The sequence below is a fragment of the Terrapene carolina genome, unplaced genomic scaffold, assembly GCF_002925995.2.
Source record: "Terrapene carolina triunguis isolate 2854851 unplaced genomic scaffold, T_m_triunguis-2.0 Scaffold85, whole genome shotgun sequence".
Taxonomy (NCBI): domain Eukaryota; kingdom Metazoa; phylum Chordata; order Testudines; family Emydidae; genus Terrapene; species Terrapene triunguis.
The window spans coordinates 50,023,612-50,043,502 of NW_020664436.1; the positions used below are offsets into that span (position 1 = coordinate 50,023,612).

Genomic DNA, 19,891 nt, shown 5'->3' on the forward strand with positions numbered 1-19,891 from the left:
CCACACAAACAGAAAGCAATGTGCAGATATTACAGGGTTTGGAAGTAAAACTCCTGCTAACCCTGGTAGGGATAGTTCTGTTCTGTTTAGGTTCTTATACTGTACTTCACTCATCATCCCTGGTATCTGTTTTGTGTTAGTACTTTTCTGGCAGTGTGGGTATCCTCCAGACAGCCAGCAGATGGAATCAGAGCCTCTACTGAAGCCATAAAGGACAGTTACACTTATGGACTAGTACAAGCAGTGCAAAAGGCTCCCATGAGATCTTAGTATGTTCATTCTGTATGTGAAGAAGCCCACCTAGACTTTCTAGACACAGGCTTGCTCTAGAGGACACTGCTGCACAGCAGGGTGTGAGGCTTCTCTTCCCCTTCTTCCAGCCGAAATGTGTATTTTAAAAACATGTATCGTACGTGTAAATAGAGTTTGATGGCAAATATGTAGGGCTAAATTATGCTTCACAAAAGGCAAAGCTGTGCTCAGGAGGAGGAGGTGGCAGTGGCACACTACCTAAGCAGCAATCTCAAGTGACATTCTAAGAACATAAGGACGGCCATACTGGGTCAGACCAAAGGTCCATCTAGCCCAGTATTCTGTCTTCCGACAGTGGCCAATGCCAGGTGCCCCATAGGGAATGAACAGAACAGGTAATCATCAAGTGATCCATCCCCTGTTGCCCATTCTCAGCTTCTGGCAAACAGAGGCTAGGGACACCATGCCTACCCATCCTGGCTAATAGCCATTGATGGACCTGTCCTCCATGAACTTATCCAGTTCTTTTTTGAACCCTGTTATAGTCTTGGCCTTCACAACATCCTCTGGCAAAGAGTTCCACAGGTTGACTGTGTGTTTTGTGAAGAAATACTTCCTTTTTATAGAGGCAGTATGATATTTTCTGTCTTCTCTATCCCTTACTTAATGATTCCCAACATTCTGTTTGCTTTTTTGACTGCCGCTGCACATTTCAGAGAACTATCCACAATGACTCCAACATCTCTTTCTTGAGTGGTAACAGCTATTTAGACCACATCATTTTATATGTATAGTTGAGATTATGTTTTCCAGTGTGCGTTTGTAGCAAGGCAGTGTGGTTCCCTGCCATCCCGGAGAGGGTCGAGCCCCTCCGGACACCAGTGTGTGCGGGGCCGGCCAGAAAGTTCTGAGCCCACCTCCCAGAGGGTCAGGCGCAGGACAGGAAGTAGAAAAGGAGGGGTCCAGAGCTCACTTGGAGAGCAGCCGCCGGAGAGGCCAGACGCCTCTGGCCTAGCTCCCGGTTGGGAGATCCCTGCAAACTACAGAGGACCCAAGGACTGGCCTGACCTGCTGATGCCCAACACCAACCAGAGCCCAGAGGAGCTGCCTAGCCTGCCCCGGCCAGTTACCCAGAGCACCCCATGGTGCCTGACCCCTCAGAGGACACCGTCCGGACCCAGGTACCTCTAGAAGGGGAGTTCAGAAGTAGCCCGGGGGCAGCCGACTCTAGTCTGGCTGCAGCACTGCAAGAGCCTATGTCAGTGTGTTGCGGCCAGGATCCCCACTGACTCAGCAGTGGGTTTTCTGATGCTGCCAGGGCCCCGGGCTGGGACACAATGGAGTGGGAGGGCCTGCGTCACCCCTGCCACCCAACTTGTGGGTGTCAGTCTCCCCCTCTCCCAGGCCCCTCTGAACCGAGGGCCTGGGCTTGTTGTTTACCTGCCTTTGCTCAGTCCCTGCGTGAGGGCCTAAGCCATTGACTCTCTTTTGCCCTGCCCTGACCCAGGGCCTGGGCCTGCTAATTGTATAAACTGTTTGCTCAGCGCCTGCCTGAGGACCTGAGCCCTTGACTCACTATTGCCTGCTGACCAGGGGCCGGGCAAGAATAACTGTCTGTGTTTGCCTTTACTGCTGCTGTGGCGAGAGACTCCCATGGCCTGGCTAATTTCCCGTCAGCAAGCGGAAGGAAGTATCGAGGCGGGGTCGTTCCCCGACGTCCTGGAGAGGGACAAGCTCCAGCCAAACCCCTCTACAGCATTATTTTGCATTTATCAACATTAAATTTCATCTGCCATTTAGTTGCCCAGTCACCCAGTTTTATGAGATCCCTTTTTAACTCTTCACAGTCTGCTTTGGACTTAACTGTCTTGAGTAGTTTTGTATCATCTGCAAATTTTTCCAGCGCACTGTTTATCCCTTTTTCCAGATCATTTATGAATATGTTGAATAGTACTGTACAGACGCCTGTGGGACACTACTATTTACCTCTCTCCATTCTGAAAACTGAACATTTATCCCTACCCTTTGTTTCCTATCTTTTAACCAGTTACTGATCCATAAGAACACCTTCCCTTTTATCCAATGACAACTTACTTTGCTTAAGAGCCTTTGGTGAGGGACCTTGTCAAAGGCTTTCTGAAAATCTAAGTGCACTATATCCACTGGGTCCCCCTTGTCCACATGCTTGTTGACCCCCTTCAAAGAATTCAAGTAGATTGGTGAGGCATGATTTCCCTTTACAAAAACCAGGTTGACTCTTCCCCAACAAATCATATTCATCTGTGTGTCTGGCAATTCTGTTCTTTACTATAGTTTCAACCAGTTTGCTCCGTCTCAGGCAATCACCTTGTGATTGCAGCTTGGGTAGCTTTAAGCTAGCACAGGTATCAGAGAAGTGAAGCCACAGCAAGATGCCCTTCAGCAAGTCCTAGCCCCACAAATAATTACTCAGGGTTCCCGTTAGGCTTGTACAGCCTGGGCCAAAGCATGTGCTGCCCTGGCTCCACTGCTCTGGGACCCAGGTATGTGTTCTCCAGTCTACGCATGCCCTTATTCAGGCTCAATGCTTTGTGGGTGCTGGTGGGAGCATAACTAGCAGTGGGATTTGCTACACTTTAAAAAGCTGAAGGTGCTAATCTGGTGCTAGTACACAAGGATCTCTCTCTCTCTATCCACACCCTGGCCAGACATGTCATCTCTGGGCCTGTGAGCACTGAAGTTAGGGTTAGCTAGCACAACCCCCCAACCCCATCAATTATAGGTGTCTCCTAGACAGGTGTGCTGGAGATGAGGGGGCTCCCTTTGCCCTGTACTGCATCTGCACCCAGGTAGGGCAGCCATAATTGGGTTCCTAACAAGCAGGAAATTCCCCAACCTGCTGTCCTTTCCCAGAGAGAGAGGCGGGGAAAAAAAGAAAAGTGTTTTTCCCAAACACATTACTCACCACTTGTGGCCAAGTTCCTCAGACAAACACATGCCTGGCTTGAAACCTGGTTGTGCCAATAAAAAAAGAGTGAGCACTCCAGTAACTGATCCTGTTGTCTAAAATAAACCAATAAACACTGTCTACAGAGTGTTTATTCTGGGATTTCATTTCCAAAAACGGTTGCTGAAGGCCAGTACATACAGGTATGAATCAACACCAGCTTAATTTTCCACCACCCAGACCTGTTACTCAGTACCTATTACTGTTGAGCAGGTTAGCAATATCCAGGGGATTTCCACATGCTGCCCAGAATCTAACAGTACATTCTCAGTGTTGATTTACCTCAGGAATGTCAAATGAACTGAATAGACAGGGGTGCTGGAACAATTTGTATAGTGTGGATGCTGAGAACCATTGAAGCAAAGTGCAAACCCTTTATATGATGGAAATAACTTAGTCAGGGGGTGCAGCTATGAATGCACTGAATTTATTTGGTTTGCTTTTTCTCTGTATTCCCCTGAAAGAAATCAATATTCTTCTGGTCTAAGAAAGTAAGACATGTTTCCAAGTAATCATTAGCGACATGAACATTGTGGTAGCTGGACTGGGATAGATGTCAAAGGTGAGATGGGATAAAAGGCAAGGCTGACTTAGAGCTATTGTCTTATCTCCCTTATAGGCCTTCTGCTAACTTTCAGTGCCCTACAGATGTATTTTATAAATCCTGAGAATTGCCAGTCCAGAACCTTGAAACACTCTGGGGACCCAGAGTGGCAGAGGCTTGGACTCCTCTCACAGAAGACCTAGTGCGTGTCCAGGAAGAAGTGTTCGCTACGGTCTGTGACAGCCTGTAACTCTTATAATGAGCAAAATCAAATCTCTGAAGTTTGGGAACACCTGGTTCCAGATCTGAACTCCAGCTCTGCAGGCCCAACTCTTTGTTTCCATCTTTAAAGCACAGTGCAATCAATAATTATAACTTTGCCAGAAATGTGCTAAAATTCTCACATCTAGCAAAGTGCCTCAGTTGCATGCTATGGGATTTACAGTAGTAAAGTGCAGTTTCAAAGCCTCCCCTGCACTTGCCTGGGGCTCCCTAATTACGGTGTAAAGCAATCTAGTTGCATCATAGCTTCTTCACGCTGAGTGTAACGTACAGAATTAAAGAAACCTCAGGAAAATGATCAGCAAATCTGCTGTACAATAACACACTTCCCTCCCCTATCTTTTTCACTTTACCTTGTCCACAGATGAAAACAGGAGAGAAATGAGTGTCCGCAGAAGGAATTGGTCCCCAACTCGCAACATGGCTTCATGGTACTGAGAGTTGGCTGCCACATTGCTTAAAGCTGCACAACTATAATACTGTCGAGAACAGAGAAGGGGGTGGAGAGAAGATATCACTGTGACAGTGTTTATTCAATACAGTGAAAATCAACAGGAGAACGGCTTAGATTTTTTTTGACAAAAGTGTGTACTTTTCAACTTCAAGGTGCTTTACAAAAATTGATTAAACCCCAAAACACCTTTCTGAGGTAGGTAGGTATTAATACTCAGATCTGGCTGACTGGGGGAATGGAGAGAAACTGAGACAGAGATTGTGACGTGCCCAAAGCCACAGGGGAAGTTGGTGGTAGAACTGGGATAAGAATGCAGAAGCTCTTGGCTTCTAATTCCATGTGCAGGACACACGTCTCTTTGTTTTTGAGAAACAAAGTGTACAGAAAGTGAGCTTAATGTCCTTTGGGGCAAATATTGTGGAGAGCATTCATGAGACAAAAATTCCTCTGTCCATTCTATTACAGCTCAGTCTAAGCAGGGCACTTTTTTTCTGGCCACACCCTTGGACTCATGTCTGAGCCTAGTTAATAGCCCTAAGCAAGACCATAAAGGTCCAAAATATAATCTAGATGTAATCAGGGAAGAAATATTTTGTCAGAACCCACAAATATGGTCTCATAATGGCCCCTCTTCTACTGGCAAATCCCAGCATTCGGGGTGTCATTTCTGCAAAAAGGGTAGTTCAGGCATGACAAGGGGGACTTCCTAGTGCTCTTGCTGTGAAAAGATGCACACAGGCAACGGGGTGACTGAAAGAGAACAGTATGTACACATTGACAGCCTGGCATAGCCACAGAGCTATGAAATATATTTACATCATGCTCCTCAGCCACTGTTATATGACCAGAGCTGCTCAAGTCATAGGCAGAATTCAAAGGAGACTAAAGAATGCAAGGAAGCAAGGGTTACTTGTCCATCGGACACATAAAACTCTCTCAGTTCTGGGTTATATCAGTGTGTGTCTGGGAGGGCACTTCCCAGTCCAGATTGACACACACACAAGTTCTGCTTGAGCTAATGTGCTAAAATTAGCAAAGTGGCCATGGCAGCATGAGTGGCTGCTTGTTTGTTTTCTGCTAGACATAATGGAACATATTTATATAGCATCCACCACACAAGACCCTCAATGGTCCTAGCAAACAAAGCTAGGAATAGAGCTGAAACCTCTTAACTCCCAGTTCTGTGCTTTAACATATATGCTATGTGTCCTTGCAGAAATATTCATCTAAGACTAAAGACATTAGCAATTACTTCTATGAGAAATTCGAGTTTGAGTTGCTAGCAGTAGCTATGTTAAGTAGACATAAAGAACAGGGATGAAGAGCTTGGAAGAGACACGTCTCCGAGCTTTGTTGCAACATATAAAAGCTTGCCTCACCCCTGTATGAGACTGTATTTGGCAGGCATCTGGAAAATTCTAGGAATCATGCATTCTACATTCGATAGAACTGTTCATGGGGCGAGGCTATACCAGCCTGCACTCCTCTTTGAAGATACTCTGAATGATTGTGCTGACATGTCAAGAGAGAGCAGTAGGATCACACCCAGGAGAAAAGCATTTGCCCCCCCCCCCCACCTCTGCCAAAGGCATCAATGCCATTACTGAAGGCAGTCATCTTGCACTGACTGACTAGACAGGTACAGCCACATTCAGCAAAGCAAAAAATAACCATATTCAAGCCAAATGATGCAGTATGTTCTACTGTCCCAAAGTGAGTTTAATCATAAAGACTCTCCCTGAAGGAATGGCAAAAATATTTTGGCTGTCACTAATGTCAATGGACCAGATTAATCTCTGGTGTAATTTGTACAGCCTCTAAAGAGTTGTAGAAGGGATAAATGTCGCCCAAACTGTTTGTATAATATAAAAAGGGAGGGTGCAGAGAAATTCTCTCCCAGGAGAAATTAACACATGTTGGCAGACTTTGTGGAATGGAGCAATCTGTTGTGGTTTCTTTGTTTTTTCGTTCTCTTGCTTGGTTGGTTGTTTCTACTTCTTGATCAGGAAAAAAATCTTCCACCATAATGTTTGGGTCGTAAAAGGGCTCCATCTTGTCTTTCAAATACCTCCTTGAGCATAAGGAAATTTAAGGGCAGTAATACTGCTGAGGGGGTTACAGAGGGGCAATCTCACCGCAACCTTTGATGCTCCAAAACAGATTCTTGACACGTGACCTTGCGGAGATGAGGTATTAATGCTCAGACTGTATTTCCCAATAATTGGGACCAATTATGTGGTCAAAAGGTCTGAATTGACATTCCATGACTGGAAGACAGAAGCTTGTGGAAGGTACTGGCTTATATTGACTGCCATCCTTCTGTTCAAGCCTCCTGATGTTGAGAATGCATGGCCAAAGCAAAATGACTGGCAAATGAGGAGTACAGCATCAGTTATGAGCAAAATCCCTTCAAGGAATACCATGGCTGGCCTCCCTTTCTCCAAGAGGGCTTCCATATGCTAGCAAATTAGACCAACAAGTGCTCTCATTTGTTCTGCTAAATTTTTATTTTTAGCACTGGTAGGAGCCAATTTGATAGAATTACTAGTAAATGGATGAAGGATGTATGCCTTAGATGTAATATGTTTAGATTTTAGTAAGATTGAAATAGCAACTCACAAAATCTTAATTCAAATTGGCTTGTGGACTGAAAACAATGTGCAGGACCTTAAACTCAAGTCCTGTACACACCAGGAAATTGCACCACTGCTCAAAGTAGAATTCTGAAACAGTATTGAAAACAGTGTTGTTGGAGCTATTCTACTATTTGAACTATTTTCGTTTCCTGTCCAAGGAGACTTAGTATAGAAGAAAATTGTCTGTGATAGTTCCAATTCCTAGTGTAGGCATAGATAATGATAAACATTGGTCTGTCTAATTTAGGAAGGAGTAAGAGATACATTTCTGAAATAAGCAGATGCCAAGGAGGATAAAGACATAATACAAATGGGCCCTGACAATGGGCCATACAAGTGTGGCTTGAATCTACCTTGGCCCCTCTCCTCCTACCCCACAGCCTTTCCTACATCAAGCATAGATCAGTCAGAAGGGAGACTCTCTCCCAGTGTGTACTACAGAGGATGGTGTATAACCATTTGCAGATATTGGAAGGGTGTAATCACCAAGGCTTGTTTAGTGAGATACAGGAAGGTATAATTTGGAGTAATGGGATAAAATAGAGGGAAGGAATAATTAAGATGCATATCAGGAAAAACCTGTGATGCTGAATGTTTGTGGAAAGTAGTTGTAGAGGTCCCATCTCTTGGGATATCTAGAACAAGACTGGATGAAATACTAACAAAAATATGTAAGAGACCAGGAGACAGACTGGATGATGTAACAGGTCCTATCCATCTTTAATGTCCATGATTCTGGTCGTTGGCTTTCTCCGGATTATTTTAATACAAAGCTTTCTTCATAGGTGTGCATCATCATGAGATACTCATATAGATCACCCATTGTGTGCAGGTAGGGCAACCCCCATTGTGGGCTATGCACCCCATATACATAACCAACTACAAGAATAATTTTTTAAAATCACACATCCAAAATATTGGAAAGCTTTAACAGGCAAAATAAAAATATGGAGGTACAAGTAAAGAGAGCCAGTCTTAACTGTAACTGGTCTGATGTATGTCTGATGTCCTCAAAGGTATAGCTGATACCTACAAAAAAATTGACAACTGACCGGAAGCTGGTATTCTGATACCATTGGTTATCTTGCTGACCTGTACTGTCTCATTGTTTTCTTGTGCTCTCCCTGTCTGTTGTATCACCCTATTGTCTCTTGTGTTATACTTGGATGATAAACTAATTGAGTTTTTGCACAGTGCCTAGCACAATGGGGCCCTGGTCCATGATTGGAGTTCTTAAGTGCCACTGTAATATAATAATAACTAATAATTAACATAATAATTAATAATCCCCCACTAACTTTTTCTGATGCAAAAGGATAACAGGAAAGCATGAAATCTATGATTCTGCCAGAGAGAAGACTGGTATCTTCACAACAGCTTTCTGTGTGTATTTTCATATCAGCTTTCTCCTATCACAGCTGGACCTATGTTGCATGCCCAAAGCAGTGTTTATACAACTATTCAGCATTTCACTGTGACACCATTACCTATTGGTTCACTGAAATAAAAACAAAAACAAAGTCAAAAGCCCTTTGCGTTCCTTCTTTTCCGATACTCCCAAAACCCTGGAGAAGCCCGAAGTCCTTACATTGTATTTTTGAATTCTAATAGTTATGCTAGCTCCAGGATTGTATAATTTGCTTTTATTATTTAAAAATTGTGGCTTGTTTTAACTATACCTGTACTTCTGAGTCAGGAGATTCTAACATCAGGATGAGGACAGGGAGGGCTCCTTCCCTGCACAGGACTTGCTGGATCCGCTCTGCAAAGTGAGAAAGAGGGCAATTTTTAGTATGTGAAAGGGTGCGGAAGGATCAAGGATCACCCCCTCCCCAGCATACAATCAAATGGATGCACCATTGTGAAGGCTTTCTGAGAAAAAGGGACCATTGGGCAGTGCTGAGTGATTTAGGTTCATCCAAATGTACCCCAATGAGAGTAACTTGCAAATAACACTCCAAATAAGACAAAGTCCGTATGGGAGCAGAACGGCAGTGCAAAATCATTTTAGCCATAATGACCTGAAAGCCACCTGAGCAGGCTTTTCCTTTTTTTTTTTTTTTTTTTAAGTTAAAGATTAAAATTGCTAGAAGTGCTAAGCAAACATCAGACCCACTAGTATAAGCCATTTCTGTCTATTTCATATAAAACATCTTTTTTAACCATTAATTGAAAATGTGCAATTGTAACAGTCAACAGGCAAAGTTCTCACCCTCCCCCAGTACCTCATCCAAAGGGGACAGATCAGCCACAGCAGTAGTCTCTTGGTGCATGGGATTGACCTCTGACATGTTTTCCATTGTTTTTGTTTTAGAATTAATGAACAATAACGCTGCCTTTTAACATAGAAGGACAAATCATGCTCCCACTGAAGTTCATGGGAATAATCCCATGAAACAGGCCCGGGCCCATAATGTTTATCCTAATACCCTGCAACACCAGGTTTGGGATATAAGATACACATTAAAACCTATACCATGATTCACTACTGTTAAGTAATCTTCCATTTTAAGAGATTACCCCGAAGTGCACCAAAGTGTCCTGAGTACAGTTCTCCTTTACCAGAATGGTCACTTCTTTTAAGCAACTGATTTTTGTCAGTTTCCTGAGTGGTGACTTAATAGGGTGCACTCAAGTTCAACTGTGTTGATAATCAAGCCCTTGCTAATTACAAACTATTAACAGGTGGGTCTATATAAGCTGCCAGAGGCCAAGCTTTTTGAATGTAGAGACTCAGCCAAGGTCATCATCATGAATGCCATTTACCAAGAAAATGACATATATTATCAGGATTCCAAAGTTATCCCATCTTATCCTTCATAAAATTAGGCTGTTTCTAGTTACAGGGCAGTTGCTTTTGGCAATTTGTAGATAGATCATTAATCTGAAAGTACCTGATCGTGTGAGGTTGAGAATAGCTCCAACTGCATTTTGTTGGACTCTAGGATCATAGGAGTTGGCAAGTGCCAGCAAGGGTATAACTCCCGCTGAGCCGATGGCCTCTCGGTTGGACTCTGGGGAAAACATACCATGAGAGAGAAATAAGAAGAGTGTCTTTTCAGTATGTCTTCACGTTAATCTAATAAACTCTGAAAAGGAAGTGTAAAACTAGCTTTATTTGGGATTTTTATCTGAATTTTTACTATTTGTCAAAGTCCCTTAGTATCCTCTGAGTGAATCCCATGAGCTCAAAAAGAGAGACGCTAACTGCAGAATTTTAAATGTCAAATTTACCTTATAACCCTGATGTGCTCTAACAAGGTATTGATGATCTTGTAAGTATTATAGTAGCAAACAAACCTTTATTTTGTTTGTAGGTAGGATTTCATTAATTTAGCAGGATAAACACAGTGAACCAAATTCTGTTTTTGGATTATCTGTGCCACCCCAATGCTTAAGGTTAAGATTTTTGTCACGGTTATTTTTATTAAAAGTCACGGACAGGTCGTGGGCAATAAACAAAAATCCACGGAAGCCTGCAACCTGTCTGTGACTTTTACTAAAAATAATGGGGGGAAGGGCTGACAGGGGATGACTGAAGCGCAAGGGAGGGGGAATGAGAGCCTGAGCCTCGCTTTTTCACCAACAGAAGTTGGTCCAATCAAAGATATTATGTCGCCTGCTTTGTGTCTCTCATATCCTGGGACCAACATGGCTACAACACTATAAAAGTGTAAGGTATTTATTATTAATTTATAAAAATTCTACTTTGATGGCTATGTTTTATGGCATATTTAATCACTTCATAGTCATACACTAAATATTTTGGGCCTTGTACAACGTTTCCTGAACCCAGTCTTGAGAGAATAATAGCTCTCCTTTGCTGTGATGCCTATAAAAAACTTGATAAATTAGGCCACTATTGTGCTGAGACTATTGCCTATCATACTGACCAATGTTGTTCCATTGTTACTTGTACTCCCCCCCCATCAGTCTATATCCATCTGTTGTCTCTTGTCTTATACTTAGATTGTATACTCATTGGGATAGGGACCATCTTTTTATTCTGTGTTCGTACAGAAACAAGCACATTGGTCCTTGTGATTTTGAAAAGCATTCATTATTGTTCTTACTCACCTCCCAGTGAAGTCATTGGGAATTTCAGTGGGAGCAGAGTTAGGCCAATATTGAATACTTTTGAAAATAGCACTCAATGTTTCTTTTGATTCTCAGGATACTTTGTACAAAAACAAAACTAAGGCCAAATCTTGCACTCTTTACTCAGGCTAAATGCCCAGTGAAATCCATTGGAGTTTTGTTTGAGTAAGGTCTGTAGGATCTGGCTGGTTCAAAGAGTGGCTAATATGGGAAAGGAGGCTGGGAACTCTCTAGTATGGATGTGTAGTTCCTTAAAGGTGAGGTCAACTCTTTATGTCCCATTTCACCCAAAGGCTTAAGAGGCCAAAAATATTCTCATTGCTTTTACAGTATGATGTGCATATATGTTTTTTCTGCACTTCAATCAGTAGAAGCAAAAATCCTTTCCTGTAGTTTTATCTGATGGCAAATAGTGTGGCATGATATATGCTTTAATTAGTTCAGCAAAAGAAAGATTTAAACAGATTAGGAATTTTGAAACTACCTCCTCCTCCATTCTTTCCCACGCTACAGTGTGAGCTGTGTCTATGAATGTGGAAAGGAAATTCATATCTGGACAAGGTAATTTTATAAAATCTTTTTCTCTTTTCTTCCTGTAAGAGAGGCTCCTTGGGAAATTTGTCAAATCTAGATCCCTTGCTGGGAGGTTTCCTAAGAAAGCAAGGGTGTTAATGCTGTATCAGATTCACAATGCATAGTTAACACTTTGTCTCTTTAAAGCTTTGTCTTTTTAAAATTTAATTTGAAAGGGCTTCAAATCCACGATGCCTCAGTGGCTGAGTGTTCAATGTTCCTGGCCAGTGCTTGGGCCCTTGATCACCCAGGCTGTCTTAGTTATCATTTAGACAGAAGAGGAGTAGCATGAGGAAATTAATCTAGAAGTCTTCCACCTGGCTGAGAATGGTTGGTGTCTCATCTCTCATAATGGGGAGATAGAAAGACCACAGCAAATACCTATGATATAATTACCCCCATAACCAAGAAAGCCATGTTTTCTTTTTCCCTAGGGTCATTCACTAAGTTCCTCCACTGAACTGATGCTGTGCAGTCTTGGGTGAAGATTATAACTGTGAGCTTGCTGGATGCATTTTTATATAACTTATTCTCCTCACTCTTCTCCTCTTCCAGCTCCAGTGCTGGTATCATTCATGCATTGTGGCTGATCTCTAGCTAAGTGGCTAATCTTATCACAGGGATGGACGGAGATATGCATCCCACTGAGAGAGAATTTTTTATTCTAATCTCCATAAAAGCTGCAGCTGAATAGACTGTTTTTATTCTGGACCACCTGATTACCAGAGTAATTTCAGTCCCTTTATAGCTGCCATTGCTCAGGCCCCACTTACTGTGCTTTTAGAAAGGGATTATGTATCCAGATGTTCCTTCAAGTCAGCATTGAAGAATTAATAGCTTCCTCCAGTTAGTGCCCTGGATTTGAAGAACTCTTCTTGCAACCTACAACTCTTAGTTCCAGTTTGCCAATGTAAACCATTTCTGTGCACTTGAAAATTCTCTTGGCACTACAATTCCTAGAGATGTGTGCACAATTATTGGCAACAAAGAAAGAGAGACACTCTATGAAATTGGATTTATCATCAAAACCATTTTTATATCTGACTTTCCTTTGTAAGGAAAACACGTGAGACGTTCTCCTTACTCAGCCTAACATGAATGCTCAGGTCTCCCTCAGCTGCTGCTGTGAACATTCAGCTCATATTCTCTCTTCTCTGCATTACTGTGCCTACTGTTTATGCTAGAGTTACTGTTGGCTGCTTTACCTTCACTTAGTATAATGCATCTCGTTCGATCACTTTTGCTTGCTTTGGCAATATTCCTGTATTTGCATACACCCCTTTTGATTCTTGAACTGTGTGGTTCCTTTGAACCCATACTCAGACCCCATTACTACTTCCAGGCTTCCTTCTAACTAAGAGTTCTGTGTTAATAACGCTCATTGACTTCATAGGCTTACATCAGAGATGAATTTGGACCAATAACTTGAGACCCCAGAGGGAATTGGGGTTGTCTCTTCCTTTACATGAATGTGGCTGGGGTTTCTCCCTTATCCCACTCCCAAACCACTGTTGGATAAGAAATCTTCAATTTCCTTAACTCCACAAACCCCTCACTTTTGAATGTATTCCCAATTCTCCTATATTTCTGTAGTATCAAGCCACCCCTGAATTGAAATGGCATAGAAATTTGAGGCAGGTGGAGGAGAAGATGACTACACAATGAATTTTGGGCTTTGCAGTGAGGGTCCAAAATGAATGAATTCAAGGGAGGGGGGCTGATTTGTTTGAACCAGCCCTGCGTGCAGGCCTCATGAACAAATCTAGCTGGAATTTTTTTGACAGGACAATCTTTCATCAAAAAATGCTGGTTTTTTTAATGTAAAAATTTCATGGGAACATGTCAATTCTGGAAAGCTACTGAGACTTTTAACCACAGTGCCAGTTAGTGCCAACCATTGTGGTGTGTTTTGTGATGTCCACCATCTTGTATCACATAGGCCCTGAACAATGAACAGATGTTAGCAACTTTCAAATACTACCAGCTAGAACTGAATATAAATCTGAATCCTTGAGGTAAAAGCTGTATATCCCATTGCCAACCTAAGTTCCCTCTAAGCTGTGCGGCCATGCAGCAGGCTATCAAGGGCCATGCAGGTGCGCAGGGGGGAGAGGTGCCTCTCCCCTGGCCCTGGCCCCGGAGCTGCTGTGGCTGGCGAGAGGCACTTCTCCCCCGGGCTCGGCCCCGGAGCTGCCGCAGCCGGAGAGAGGCACCTCTCCCCTGGTCCGGTAGGGTTGCCAACTTTAAAATTCCAGAAAACTGAATAGCCTTGCCCCGCCCACTGCCCTGCCCACTCCCTGAGGCCCTGCTCCTGCACCGCCCCCCTCACTCCATCCCCCCCTCCCTCTGTCGCTTGCTCTCTCCCACGTGCTCATTTTCACTGCAAGGCCCAAATGGGGAGGGATGTATTGACAGATGTATTATGCTAAGTTCAGGTTTTATTTGTTACAAGACACTAGAGCCGGCAGCAAAATAGTCAAAAAGGGTAATTTAAAAAAAAATGAAATTTCACAAAGGTTTTCATGATTCTTTCCCTTCCCTCTTCCCATTTTTCGTAACCAGCTCCATGTTTTTTGTTCACTAAAGTTGTTGTGATTTTATGTGTGGAATTAGGACTACACATTATCACAGCTGCAATGGATCCATTAAAGGCCCACTCCTGAAGTCCAAATACAAATCCAGAGAACACAACCACAGAAATGCACACCTGTCCATATACCTATATAAATAAATCTGTAGAAACTGATTCCCACACCTACATGCAGATAAACATGTGTATTCATATGTACACATCTAGTATGCACTAATACATATAAAAAGCAAGAGAGTCCTGTGGCACCTTATAGACTAACAGACGTATTGGACCATAAGCTTTCTTGGGTGAATACCCACTTCTACGTCTGTTAGTCTATAAGGTGCCACAGGACTCTTTGTCGCTTTTTACAGATCCAGACTAACATGGCTACCCCTCTGATACTTGACACTAATACATATATTTCCACATTATTTATTATTACAATTGTTGTTCAGTGCCTAGAGACCCCAACTAAGATCAGGGCTCCAGGGTGGTAGGTGCTGGACATACACATAAAAAGAGAGAGTCTGCAACAAAGAGTTTTTAATGTAGCTAGAAAAAGGTGGGGAGAAATGTGTGATACGTTGGCTCTTCTGCAATTTCTAGTCAACAACATTCACTTCTTAAGAAATAATACATTTCTTTTAGAGTTCCCTTCTCTTTTAAAAACTTGTTATGAAATGAATACACACATATTTTATGTCATACATTTTTTTGCGTGCAAGCCAGCAAAAGGAATAAAAGTCAGAGTTAGGCTGCAAATTTTATTCGCACAGGTATACACACATGCGGCAATGCACACACATGCCTACACAAAGATACACAGTCTCTTACACACATACAATGCATGCATGCATGCACTTGCCGATAGAGAGACACTTTGTCATACACTTTTCCAGGGTCTGCCTAAATCACCCAGCTGGGAAGGGAGGATGGTGGGCTGGAGGGGAAAAAATGGGGGTGGTGAGGGTGGAGGAGAGAGGATGGGGAGGAAAAGAGGCCAAGGATGAGAGCAGGGTTGGGGTGAGAAGGGGCAGTGAAGGAGAGAAGAGGGAGTGTGGGGGGTATGTGGGGTGGATGGGGATGCAGGGGGAGGCAGAAAGATATAAGTGCATGAGGATGAGGGGGGCACAGGGGTGTAAAGGGACATAATGCGAGTGCAGCAGTGTATGGAGGTGAATGGGGTGCAGGGATGTGGGGGGTGAGGGACATGGGGGTGGTAGTTCTGGGAGGTGGAGAGGATGGGTGGGAGAGTGGGATACAGGGCTGGGATGGGTGGGAGAGTGGGGTACAGGGCTGGGATGAGATGGGATGGGGGAGGGATGCTGTGACGGGGGATAGGGGTGCGGGGGGGGGGGGGGCAGGGAGGGGTGCAGGGAGGGGGGGGGGGGGGGGGGGGGGGGGCAGGGAGGGATGCAGGGAGGGGGATGGGGGTGCAGCCCCATTCCCAGGACTTGGAGACGGGGATACACATACCTCGAACTCCTGGGTGCCGGCGATAGGGCGACAGACAGACTGCGGTTCGCTGCAGGGCACGTGCCACAGCTCAAGCCAGGGGCGGTTCTATGTATTTTGCCGTCCCAAGCACGGCAGTCAGGCAGCCTTCGGCGACATGCCTGCGGAAGGTCCGCCGGTCCCGCGCCTTCGGCATACCCGCCGCCGAATTGCCGCCGAAACGCCGCCGAAACTGCGGGACCGGCGGACCTCCCGCAGGTATGCCACCAAAGGCAGCCTGACTGCCACCCTCATGGCGACCGACACGCTGGCCCTCGCAGCTTGCCGACCCAAGCACGCGCTTGGTGCACTGGTGCCTGGAGCCGCCCCTGGCTCAAGCCCAGCCACACGAGGCGCGCGCCACGCGATCCCTCAACATCCATGAGTCATGCTCGCGCTAGTTCCTCCCCTGCCCTGACCCAGACAATGGGAGCTGCACCTGTGGGCGGGAGGCGGGGCAGCATGCGGACCCCCCCGGCTGCCCCTAAGGCTAGGAGTCATACATGCCAGCTGCTTCCCAATCAGAGAGCTGCGTGGCGCAGTGGCTAGCAGGGAGCCTGCCAGCACCCTTTGTGGCGCAGCAGCGCCCCCAACTGGACAGTCAATGCCACAGTCAGTGGTGCTGACCGGAGCCGCCAGGATCCCTTTTTGACTGGGTGTTCCAGTCTGTCCAAAACCAGACACCTGGTCACCCAAGGCCCCGGCCCTGCAGCTGCTACGGACAGGGAGAGACAACTCTCTCCTGGCCCCGGGCTGCTGTGAAAAAGAGAGGGCTGGGGGAGTTTTCTCTCCCCACCGCAGCCCCGTGGCAGCCTGCACCCCAAGCCCCTCATCCCCAGAGCCTGCACCCCCAGCCAGAGCCCTCATGCCCTGCACTCCAGCCCTCTGCCCTAGCCCTGAGCTCCCTCCCACCTCCCACCCCTGAAAACCCCTCATCCCCAGCGCCACCCCAGAGCCCGCACCCCCAGCCAGAGCCCTCAACCTCTGCACCCAAATCCTCTGCCCCAGCTCTGAGCTCCCTCCCACCTCCCAAACCCCTCATCCCCCGCCCCACCCCAGAGCCCGCACCCCCAGCCAGAGCCCTCAACCCCCGCACCCAAATCCTCTGCCCCAGCTCTGAGCCCCCTCCCACACTCCGAACCCCTTGGCCCCACCCCTGCCACACATCACCTCCATATTGGTGTACATAACAAAGTTCATTCCGCACATGGACATAAAAAATTAGAGGCACCTTGTTGCCAACCCCTTTTGCAATCTAGTCCTCCATCTTTGCCATTTTTTTTTAACCCTGGTTCATAATCTTGTGCCATATTATGCTGTCACTTTTTAAAAACTCCATATTAGAATCAATGGCGAGTTCTTGCTCAAAGGTGAAGTAACTTCCAGCACTGACTACTTCAAGCCACTGACTGGTGGACTAGGGCAGGGAACAACAACCTGGAGCATCTGCAGAGGACTTCAAATGTGGCTTCAGAGGGTGTTATGTATACGCTTTCACTCAGAAATCCTATGCTGATCTTGGAAAGAACTGACCTTTCGCTCTCTTTCTTCTTAATGGATTTCCTTTCTGCTTATGTTCCTGGCCACTCTTTAAAGCTGGTAATTGTTGGATATCTCAGCTTCCTTAGGTACCATCTGCTGTCATATTTATAGACAGCTTCACTTTGCTTCATTGCTTGGGAGCTTATTGCTAGCTTAGGGAGGGTGCACTACAGTTCTTAAACTCAGAATTCTCAGATTTAGATGAGTCATTTTTAAATGTTTTAAATGATTCTCTTAAAGGTTGAATATGCTTCCATGCTAATTTTATTTTAGGATTGTAGAGTACAGTAAGTGTCTTACATGAAGAGCGTTATTCAAAGGGAAACGACTGTATGAGTTTCTCTCAGATAAACCCTTTAAGATATTGGATGTCTGTAAGCTAGAACTAGGTTATATTCTAGGTACTGAGTTCTTATATCACCCTCATCACCATAGTCTCTGAGCAACTTCCAAATAACTTTATCATGGGTGAATAGTGAAACTACTGGATGCATCACATGACTACTCTACTCATAAGTGGTTATTTCACATGCAGGTGGTGTGACATACAAATTGAATTTGTTCATTACAGCGAATAAAGGAAAAAGACATTGTACTGACCTGAGACAGCCAAAGTCATTATGCAGGCACAGGAGTTGCACTGGACAGTGGAGTCCCCTGACTCGAGCAGCTCCAGAATTGGCTCAAGTAAACCCATTTGGACAACTTGTTCTTTGTTTACTATTCAAAAACAAATAAAATGGTGACTAGCTAACACATCCTTTATAGGTGCAAAAATTATATCTTCTCTTGGATTCCTTTGGAGTCTGTATATTAATTTCTGCAAAATGAATTTAGCATTCAAATAGATTGGAATTTATTGCACCAAAATGCACATGGCTATAATGTTTTATTCGAGAGTTCGGGTGATCAATTTTTTTAGATTTCTTTACTATTATATAACTGTATATAAACGTGCCACTGTAATATTCTGTAAAGTGACTTTAGAAAAATGAAAAATTATAAGAGGTCCTTGTTATAGATTCTAGCTGAGCCCCATAATTTTTATTATTCATGTGCAAATAGTGACACTCCATAACTTACAGCAAGTCACCAAAAATAATGGGCTAGATTCATACTAGCTTGATGCTGGCGTCTGCTGGTACAGGGTAATGTAATGGAATGTCTATACTGGCATAGCTCCAAGGGAAGGCAGCAGTGGTACCACTGCCTGTCTCACCTTGTGGATGAAATTTCTGCCCTGCTAACCCATAGAGCAGGGATAGGCAACCTATGGCACGCATGCCAAAGGCGGAACGTGAGCTGATTTTCAGTGGCACTCACACTGCCCGGGTCCTGGCCACCGGTCCGGGGGAATCTGCATTTTAATTTAATTTTTAAATGAAGCTTCTTAAATATTTTAAAAACCTTATTTACGTTACATACAACAATAGTTTAGTTATATATTATAGACTTATAGAAAGAGACCTTCTAAAAACGTTAAAATGTATTACTGGCATGCGAAACCTTAAATTAGAGTGAATAAATGAAGACTTGGCACACCACTTCTGAAAGGTTGCTGACCCCTGCCATAGAGTGTAGTGAGCTTTACTGGTGTACGGCAATGTCATCTATAACTCCCTGGTCCAGCCAGAGTGAAGCTAGTCCTGTTTTATAAATAAATAAGTGAATCTTTCAAAAAATAAATCTTTTTCCCCCAAAGCAGATTGAAAATAAGATCCAGCTAGTTGTAACAGAAAAAATAAACATTATTTAAAAGTCAGACTTTGAGTCTAAAAACTATCTTTGTTGCTGAAAAGACAGCTGCGGTATTCTCAGTCAGGTGTGATGAAAACCCAGTGCGAGTACTGGTACTCTCAACGTAAATTGGGTCTTAGTGAACAGAGAAATCTGTTTCCACCAAGAGCAGAGATCTCTTGATTTACTCACTGTTTCCTTCCAGCAAAAAATTTACGAGGGACAAGGAAGACATCTGCTGAACCTCCATGTCACTGGACTGCAGTAAAGCATAATAGGATTCCAAATGCTCAGCAGGCAGATGGGTGCTCACTGTAGAAATGAGAAGAAATAATGAACAAGTCTCTCCACTTTGTCATTTCTTCATGTATCTTCAGGCTGAGGTGCTACCATAGTCAAATATTGTGTATTTATATTCCAGTCTCAGTCAGGCCAAGCTGTTCACTATCACTTTAATAATCAGATATTTTAGAAATATTATTGGCCAAACGTGGGGAAGGAGGGGAAAAACAGAAATTACTTTTAAGTCTAGCTACCAAACAAGTCTTTCTGCCCCATATCAGATCCTAGTTTGGATGACTATGTGTGCTTTTCAGCAGTAAGAAACATATGATGTAAAGACATCAGGCCAAATTCTCTACTGATGTAACTTTATTGGAATCAAGGGAATTGCACATGTGTAGCCAAGGGGAGAATTTGACACATTTTCTGATGTTCA

At 44.2% G+C, this 19,891-nt stretch overlaps 1 protein-coding gene across 1 annotated transcript in view; it reads right to left on the bottom strand.

Annotated features, from left to right (window-relative positions):
- The window catches only part of LOC112112058 (vacuolar protein 8-like), a 43,109-nt gene that overhangs the window by 16,437 nt on the left and 6,781 nt on the right, over window positions 1-19,891 (bottom strand). The window contains exons 3-8 of the mRNA XM_029911050.1: window positions 19,366-19,485; window positions 18,037-18,156; window positions 10,049-10,168; window positions 8,834-8,916; window positions 4,418-4,543; window positions 3,197-3,242 (exon numbers count right to left, since the gene is read on the bottom strand). Coding sequence (XP_029766910.1) covers window positions 3,197-3,242; window positions 4,418-4,543; window positions 8,834-8,916; window positions 10,049-10,168; window positions 18,037-18,156; window positions 19,366-19,485 — 615 coding nt within the window. The remainder of the gene's footprint in view (window positions 1-3,196; window positions 3,243-4,417; window positions 4,544-8,833; window positions 8,917-10,048; window positions 10,169-18,036; window positions 18,157-19,365; window positions 19,486-19,891) is intronic.